A 9,970-nucleotide genomic window follows, 5' to 3' on the forward strand; every position below is an offset into this window, starting at 1 on the left:
AGGGGGGGGGGATAATTCGCCTCATAAAATGTTTGCATCCCTTCAACTAAATCAGTAGGCAGTAGCCCCTATGCAAGTGCACAGCCATAGCTTTTATGTATTTTGGTGAATATTGACTACACAATGTAGTCTACATTACGTAGCAACATGTTTAATCACCATGGCCACTATTATGGCTATTTAAATGAACCTACCGTAACAGTACCTATCAATATTTATTTTTAGAGAGACAGTGCATGTTGCTTACTCTTAATTTCCCAAATATGCTATTCCCAGTGTCGGACCGACCTACTAGGCAAATGCCAGGCGCCTTTAGCCATTTTTCAATATTAGAGGGTCCATAGCCATATAGAAAGATGTATGTTTAAATCACTTATGAGTTGTAAAATTTAACTTACATTGTTGAAAAATATCACATTACTAAATTGAATAATATTGGTATGGTGAGTTAAACAAACAAAAAAATATTTTTATTTGTATCAAATGTTGAAAAACATACTATTATTCAGCACATTTATTTATTACAAAACAAATATTAAAAAATAAAATAAAAATAAATCAATTATTACATATTTTTATATTTTTATTAAAATTAGATTGTATGACATTGTAAGGATCACTTATAACAAATTAATAGCAAAGTTGTTTAGTCATAGAATCCTGGATAAAAAAAAAAAAACACATTCTAGACTGAAAAATGTAGATAATAATTTTGAAAAAATCTAATAACCAATAAGTTTACATTTTCAAACATTTTTCTTAAAATCAAATATTGTATTCCAACAATGTACATTTTTCAAATTTTAAATTTCCAAGAAAAACAATAGTTAAATTACATTTAATTTGATTTAAGATACATAGGTTCAAAAACTGATTTTTATATTATACAATACAATAAATGTTTCAATATTTGTTGACATAATAAAAAATAGTTCTTATTTAAATATTTATGTACCTATCGATATCAAGTTAGTTCAAAAGTATTTTAATTAATACATATAGTATATAAATATATATTTCTAATATGTTTATCATTGACTACAAAAATTAAATAAAAAATTTTATTTAAAAGGTTCTAAGTCTATTTTAAAGGATCTGTTTGATACCGTGACGGAGATAGGCCTATCAAAGACATTGCTTTAGAAAAGTCTAAATCGTTAAATAGAGAACTGGCAATACTCGCTGAGGTTATGTTTGACCAATCACTAGTTGTAGGAATATCTTCTAACGTCAAACTGTTAGCATTACATGATTTCAAATAAGACTCTAAATGTTCAACCAATGCATTTGGTGTTTGAAAACTTGATGTTGACAGAAAGAGTTGACGTGATGAGATTACAGAAATCAAATTTTGCAAATTATTTTTGGCTGTATCACCTGAACTTCCAATACAAACTATTTCACTTAGGAAATTCCATAAAAACCGGTGTATTGTATCATCTTTTGGAAATTTGTCCATCAATGAAATCTAAAGAAAAACACATTGAATGATATTAGTTATTATTTTTTAACAATTTAATATTGTATATACCTTAAGTTTTTCCAAATAAGTCACATCGTTTTTGTACTTATCTTTAAAATTGATTACGTCCGGATCATATTTATTGAAATCTACACATTTTTTCTGAAAAAAAAGAAATGTACAAATTTTCTATAAATATTAATACATGATCATAAAGACAATCTACATAATTTACAACAAAATAATTAAATTTAAGTTTGTGTTTAGATATAACTTACTAATGCCATAACAATATCTAGTGTTAATGATTTTTCTGGTTTAGTAGTAAAATGCATGTTCATTGGACGTCCATAATCGTGTATTTCATTTTCAAATGATGGTAGTACCCAATAACACGTGATAGTTGAATCAAAGGTAGATTTTCCTTTGTCGTAAGGAGCTAAATCAACATTAATAGAATTAAATTAATACATTTTCATAATTAAACAATAAAAATATATCTTACAACAAATGATTCCAACACACGGAATGTACGATTCAACAGTCGGTCCTTTTATTTGTACTTCATATTCAAGTTGGGCCTCGATATCTCTTAATGTGGGAGTAGCGATTGTTTCAGGATGCGAATGATACCATCCAACTAGTACCATGTTTTTGGCTGTAAACGTGTTTCGTATTTCTTCTTCAATCAATGACGTGAGTTCCGCATCATGTAGACGACTTCTGAATGGGTATGCGTTTTTCACAGTCAGTGCTATAAAATGTATACATTGAAAAAAATATCCCTATAAAATTAGGTAATAATAAAATACAAACTTTGTGTAGAAAAATCCCAATTTCCAGCAAGATACCCAACAACTTCTGAACTCATCAGATGACAGTGAAAATCTAGTAATAATTTTGCATTTGCTGATATATTAACATGAAATGGTTGGACTTTATTAATATAAGACCAATCTGTACATTCCACTAATGTATTGAGATTTCTGAAAAAAATTGTTATCATTCAAACTATTAGAATATTAACTACTATTGTATAAGATAAAAGAATAGTAATTAAGAAATGCACCAGAATTTGCAAATGTTGAACAATGTTATTTTTTTAAACTAAATTTTAAAACGATTTAACTGGTGACTTAACTGTTTTGTCTTTTATTCAATTATTTTAGAATAACTCATAATTTTCTTAAATTCACAGAGAAATAATTCTCAAATATGCAAATAAAAAACTCAGTTAAACATTTTTAATTATTGTGCATTAAGAAAACAAACTCAATGAAGTTAAACAAACTTACTGATTACTAGATCTTGAACGAATTTCACAAAATTTTATAGGTTCTTTTGCAACAGGTGACTCAATTGATGGAATCAGTGGTAAAACTTCATTTTGAATTGCATACGAGACATCGGATTCCATATCTTCAACTAAAAACAGTTCTTCATTACCATTTATTACTTTGTTTAAACAAAATATATAAAGAATATTAAAAATCCAAATAGTGATAGGGTACGTCATATCCACATGTATTTAGTATTGTCATCATTAAGGATACACTCAATACAATACAACTTGATTTAATTGTAAGCAGATAAGTTATACACGTTTCTTCACCAAAATAAAACTTGATGAAATTTTATAATGAAAATAAGTCACAAAAAACTTTGAGAACAATCGTGTAAAAAAATGATAACTAATAAAAGTAAAGTTTTTAAATAAAAATATAAATTAATCACTTTGCTCAGAATTGTTGAATTGATAATGACTCCATTAAACCTTTACACCATAATACACACTTCTATTAAATGTATCAATATAAAGTAAATATTGTTTTTTGATTTTAAAAACAAAACAAAATCTAATTTAATTTAATAAAAATAAATAGTTTTAAATAAATTTGTGAATTTAAATTTTGGTTACACTAAATTATTAAATGTTTAAATTGTCTTACCTGGAACTATATTGTGCTCTATATTTGAAGATTCTCTTTTTCTAAAATATGCATGCTTATATGCATCCAATTTCTTTCCTTTATACCGAATCTATTTATTAAAAATATTGAATTCAAATAAGAATATTTCATAAGAATTTAAATTTAAATACACTCAAATCTCTGTTTGATATTCAATACCTATACATAATATAAATATATTTACCCGTGTATTTTAAACTTAATAAATTGTATTATTATGTTTTTACAATTCATATAATATATTACATTGCATATTAATATATTTATAATATTTATATTTCATAATATATTTTATGTGCATAAACCTTTTAAAGGTGGAAATGTTGTTACATGTGAGTATATGATATGTAAGGAAAATTAAACTTGAATTATTAAAGTATTATAAGGAGCCTATGTTTTTTTTAAATATGTTTACTATAGTTTATTAATTAGTAGAATAATAATTATATGTAATTGCTTGAAAAATAGCAACACAATTTTTATGAAATAAAATGTCTATATTACCTCTACATTTAGTTTGTGGTGTGAATATTAAAAATTAATATTTTTAATTATTTTATAGTTGAATAATTTATTTATAAGGTGCTGCATATGGGTTATGTCATATAGTGTATAATACTATAATATATTATATAAATGTGTTGTATATGCATAGTTTAATTTATTTATTGTATAAATATTACATAGTATGTTTAACATATGCATTTTTCAATGTTTGAACCAATCAGGTCCACACAATTACTGAATTACCTATGTGACTGAAAGGGCTAGACCAGCACATCCTAAAGCTTTAGGCTGATGACAGATAAGGAAGTTGATAGTTGAGTAAGATGGTTACAAGAGAGTAACAAGACTGTTACTAGGCCGAATCTATTTACAGAATGTCATATAATTTTTATTTCAAATCTTCCATTGTATTTCTCAGATTCTCTAAATATTTATGTTTCATCATAAAGTTAGTTCGTACATTTTTAATTCATACTTCAATAAATTAATAATGAATTAATTGTTCAATAAAAGCATTAGCATATATATAACTATTAACTAAGTGCATACATAACTATGCCTTTATTCAATTGCCAATCACATTATACCAGGATTATGGGTCATGGGACAGTGGACCACACTTATAAGCTATATTATAATATTTATTTGGTCATTCCATGACACAAATATGCAGTATAAACATAAGAAAATAAAATACGTGAGTTATGAATATCGTATAGAAAACCAAAAAAAATAATAGAAATGCAATGTACTATAGTACCACACTCTTATCAAAATAAGAGTGCACAAACGGCAGATGAAAACCCTTTGAATTTGTATATAATAACCCTACTACTGTCAGCTGACACGACTGTTTCCACAACTCTCCCATCTTATATACATGAGAGATATGGTGTTCTCATATTTTACTTAGATATACTTGGGTTTTATAGAAGTAATTTATTTTAGTTCATTAATAAGTGGATATTTTGGATATTAAAACACCCCTCTCGCATAGCCATATAATGCTCAAAAAATATATTAAATGTGTGAACAGCCGAGGGGGCAATAAATTGTATTTAAAAATAAAATTAAAATAACCCCCTCTCTCCCACAAATTTAATAATCCTGGCTACATGCCTGCACGAGTTTTGATACTTTTAATGAGTGTTTTGTAGGCTTGTAGCTAGTAACTACAATCAGTGTCGGCCTGGCCAGGGCAGCGGGGCAGCGAACGCTGCCGAGGCCCTCACTTTTTTTTTTATTCTAGCATAGGCACCTCAAATAGTGATGGACGGGGACTTAATAGCCCAGGGTGCTAAGTATTGTTAAAGGCTCTTTAGGTCATTACATACATGTGCGATTAAATTTTGGAAATTGGGTCTCGCACAAATATATACAATTAATGAGCAAAAAGAGTTTAAAGGATAAAAACTTATTAACATTGAATATGTGAATACTTTCGGTTTATAGGAATAATTTTGTTTTTAGAATACAAGTATTCTCTAAGTGTTTTGTTGTCATGCAACATTAAATTCTCTCATCGCATCATAATGGTTTAAAATTACGAGTATTTATTATTTTTCGTAAATTATTTTTGTTCTATTTTTGAATACTACATATTTTTCATAATATGTTAACGCTCATACAGATACAATATAACGTTGTTATAAAATTAACCAAGTCTGTTAATTAGTAGAATATAATTATTTAAATAGTGTATCAGTGAATTTAAGGTAATTTTATTAAAAAAGAAAAAGTAAATTTTAATACCTAATAAAGAGTATGTAATTCAAACTTGTATAAAATTCATCTATTTTTTAAATAAGAAATATTATGTACACATTTGTTATAATAATAAAATAATAGTTTAATTTTAAATATATATTTTCTATAATATGTTGTGTATGTATGAAGTCAAGTTAGTTTGTATTTAACAATAATACATTAATTAATATGCTACAAAAATATTCATGTATAATGTATATATTTTATATGTATGTAAGATATCACAAAACATGACTTTCACAATTTCAACCCAATCTTAGATAAATTTTGATAAAAAAATTGAGGCCCTAAAAAAACCCTGCCTAGGCCTTTCATAGCCCAGGCCGACACTGGCTACAATATATTTTACTAACAATTTAAGAAGATAAGATAAATGAAATTATGTAGGTATATTAACATGTGTTTTAATTAAACTATTGTGTGAAAAAAAGTAGCTTGTTTATCAATATTTAAAACTATGTTATAACTTTACATAGTTAAAAGTTAAATATTTGATTTGTTAATGCTAAAATAGTTTTTATTCGACCATAACATTACAGCAATTTATTAGATAGTACTCTTAGCAAATGATGTGATTTATTTAGAATGAAGGACACCCCATTATGTCTTAAAATTGTTTCTCACTAAAGTAAACACAATAAAGAACCAAAAGCAACTGGCAGTACGTTTATTTATTTTGTATAGCTATTTCATACTGTCAATTAAGACTGCATTGTATAACAAATTGTTATACACTATAGAACATGCTTCATTGTTACTAACAATGAAGCATGTTTAACCAAATGGATAACATGATAAACAACAAAAAAGTATCAAGTTACAATTAAGAACCATTGATTTTTATACTATTAGACACAAGATACCTATTTGATTGCAATGGGAAGTAAGACATTATGGTCTCATCCACCCATCCCTAATAACTATAAAGTAGAAACATAGTGTTTGGTAAATAGGTAACTATACTTTGAAATTAATATCTATAAATGGCATTATATCTACAGGCTACAATCTATACAATATTCATCTTATAGGTATTTCAGTATTTAAACCACCTATTTGAGGAACAGCTTAAGTCCATTAAAAGTAATTCTGAGAAAACAAGAAAAAACTGTTTTTATACCACCGGTGATACATAGTTATATGTACTGTTATGATGTCTATATTATATTATTTACAGTGGTAAGATTAAATATTTTTTTTTGCAAATATTCACACATGATTCATCTATCATTTGATAACACATTCTACTCAATATCTCAATTTGCAATATTTTGTGACATAAGTCATTTCTCAAATAGGTGGTTCATTTGTTGTCTACATAACAAAATAAATTCTATTCTAATAATAAAAATTCAGTGTAGATCGCTTATTTTTTAAACCATTATAGGTACACTACCTATACTCATTATTAAAATTAAAACTGAAATAATTAGATGAGCTCACGTTGGTTACCTATTATGGTTGAAATTAAATCTAAGCTTAAATAAGTTTGTAATAATGTAGATACATTTAAAATATATTTAAACTGATGTCTGATCTAAAAAAATTTCAAAAAATATAAATGCAAGGAAATTAATAGTTATTAACTTCATATAATCTTGTGGTAGATTAATAAATAACATTTTTTTTTATTTAAGTTGCTCAAATAATCTGAAATGTTTGATATTTTTGTATAACTACATAATAATAGCATATTACTTTTAAAATAGAGGAAAATGCAATGAACTGTATTGTATCTGTGTGTTAAAATCTGGTAAAATAATAATTTTTTTATAAGTTTCAAAATTAAATACTAAAAACTTAGTATAAGATAATATAGAGTTATTAATTCAAACTAATTAGATGAGTTTTTATTAGATTTTAAAGAATATACCTATTTAATGTATTTATTATGGATTATACTTACTGATGACCAACCACAGCCAGCTTTTTTTATTTTGTTAATTATACTTTTACAATTATAGGCCCATGCACTAGGAGATGCAAATTCATTTAAAGTCTCAACTGATCGGATTTTACCATCTGGTAATAAATCTCCCATAAATCGTTGACCCTATGAAAAAAAAAATGTATTAGGTAGTTTTAAAATTATACAAACTAAATATTCAGTAAAAAATTATGATTTTAAATAATTTTAAAACAAAAAAAAATCATAACTTACATTTATTTCTTACTTCTTGTTTTAATATATCCTTAAATCAAATTACTTTTCAACACAATTTCAAAAATAGGAATAAAAATATTCAATCCATTTGACAGTTTACTCACGCAGCAAAAATAAGCTCAAAAATAAAAATTATTGAATAAAAGCACAACAGGGAACAAATTTCAGTCAATAACAAGTACATAATTATTAGGTTTAATGGACATACCACCTTTAAGTTCAAACTTGTGCCACAGAAAACAAAAATAAATTAAATAACAACAAAAAACGTAAAAAGAACATACTCCTACAGAATCAATCATAATCATAAGCTACTTCAGACAGGTGTTACACCCAATATTATTAACAGTAATCAATGGACAAATACGAAAGAAAATGAAAATAAAAACCATGCAGATCAAGTATTAGCAAGCGCAGGCTGCTCGGAGGTGGGATGGATGGCAAAGATTGTTCCATGTACCATGTACTCGAGTGACAAGACAGAGTTGCCCGGCTCGAGTATGTTTGTATCCAACAGCATTTGCAAGGTGACGGTGCGGCTGGTGGTGCCGCGCATACGCCGCTTATTGGACCTAGCAGACGATGTGGACGGTCCTACCGTCACGTCCGAGTCCGCCATGTCCGAATCCGCTACGGCCGAATCCGTCACGGCCACCCCATTCATCTCGCAGCCGTTCACCATCTGAAGAAGTACGTGTGAGAATAATAGATACGGGAAGGCGATTGTCGCCGTCAAGTCCGGTCTAGTGACTGCAAAGGCCGCGTCGACAGAAGTGTTGCATTGACAAATATTGATACAATGACCGCATCGGCGTACGTACGTGACCGACCGCTGTTCGTAACGACAAAGGCGAAAAATCAAATTCGTACTCACCGGAAACGGTGACCGCAAAGCTCGATGGACCACCCGCAGACGTTACGTGAATTATCCGCGAAAAAATTCAAATTTAAATGATTGGAATAATTTAATGATAATATTGATAATAGATGCGCACATAACAATTATCAGCGACCGTCTTATCAATATTACACCACCGCCAGTCAAAAGTACACAACCACCGCGGCACCTCGATCGCCGCGCGTCGTCTCCAATCGTAACTTACTGACGCGCAAGACGAAGCTAAGATAATAGTAATAACTAATAAATAATAGGTAATTATTATTATTAATCAAAATATGAAGTAAGAAATATTGATATCAAACGGTGCGCTTCCGCTAGAGCAGGATTCTTGACGGCAAAATTAAGATTTCTAACTTATAATGTATGTCGTATTATGTAAATTTGAAGTAGATAATTTAAGTGATCTTAAATATTTTTTTGGGATGCAAGTGATAGTGGTGATAGGTAGTTAGATTTTTTTTCGTATTGATAATATTCGATTTGAGCGATTGTATTAAATGTTTAAGAACAATACAGTTTTACATGGCTGGGCTTAACGCTTAACAAATAATTTGTTTGCCAATATCGTCAATTGGATTGTATACTAAAATATAAATATAAATTTTCTCTTTTTATTTGATTACCAAACACATATTTCAGAATACACCTCAGAATATACTTAATGGATCTTTTGATCACAAAATATCATTGCATATTTACATTTTTCTCAGAGTAATAATACATCAAATTTAGATGCATGAAAATAAATTCATATTTTTTATGTTGGTATGAGCTTATTATTTTTTTTTCATATTTTGAATTTGGTAAATTTGAATTCATAAATATAAATTAATATCAAATAAATTTTAAATAAAATTATTATTGTACACATTATAAATAATAATAACACATTAGGTATTTCAGTTATTGATATGAACAAATAATATTTTAATTTGTAAATTGTGAATTGTGACATGGGGTAAGGGTGGACTGGGTCACTGTGCTACTAGACTATTGTACAGTGGGCTGGGGTCATATTATATCCCTTGGACTAGTACATTTATTTTTATTGACAATTTGTATAGGAATTCAAAACTCAAAATAATTTGTTTTAATAAATCAAAATACTTCAAAATATATACTGTTTTAGAATAGGAAATTAAAACTGCATTGGAAGATCCAAAAAATGAAGATTACCCTTTTGGGTTTACGTACTTATC

General features: G+C 27.7%; 1 protein-coding gene across 4 annotated transcripts; it reads right to left on the bottom strand.

Moving 5' to 3' along the window:
* Positions 1-1,053: 1,053 nt before the first annotated feature.
* LOC111039464 (MPN domain-containing protein) lies at positions 1,054-9,223 on the bottom strand. Of its 4 annotated transcripts, XM_022323006.1 has the most exons (10): positions 8,745-9,223; positions 8,331-8,552; positions 7,613-7,759; positions 3,412-3,502; positions 2,758-2,887; positions 2,279-2,448; positions 1,968-2,216; positions 1,741-1,901; positions 1,532-1,624; positions 1,082-1,468 (listed from the first exon to the last, which is right to left on the bottom strand). In XM_022323006.1, the coding sequence occupies exons 2-10, from the start codon at positions 8,550-8,552 to the stop codon at positions 1,082-1,084; spliced, it is 1,650 nt and encodes a 549-aa protein (XP_022178698.1). In that variant the 5' UTR covers positions 8,745-9,223. The 4 variants fall into 4 exon arrangements, with proteins under 4 accessions (XP_022178705.1, XP_022178715.1, XP_022178710.1 ...); XM_022323013.1 differs by having other exon boundaries at positions 1,054-1,468; positions 8,331-9,222; XM_022323023.1 differs by lacking the exon at positions 8,331-8,552 and having other exon boundaries at positions 1,054-1,468; positions 8,745-9,220.
* Positions 9,224-9,970: the final 747 nt, after the last annotated feature.

This window comes from Myzus persicae, unplaced genomic scaffold (genome assembly GCF_001856785.1).
Source record: "Myzus persicae strain clone G006 unplaced genomic scaffold, MPER_G0061.0, whole genome shotgun sequence".
Lineage (NCBI taxonomy): Eukaryota > Metazoa > Arthropoda > Insecta > Hemiptera > Aphididae > Myzus > Myzus persicae.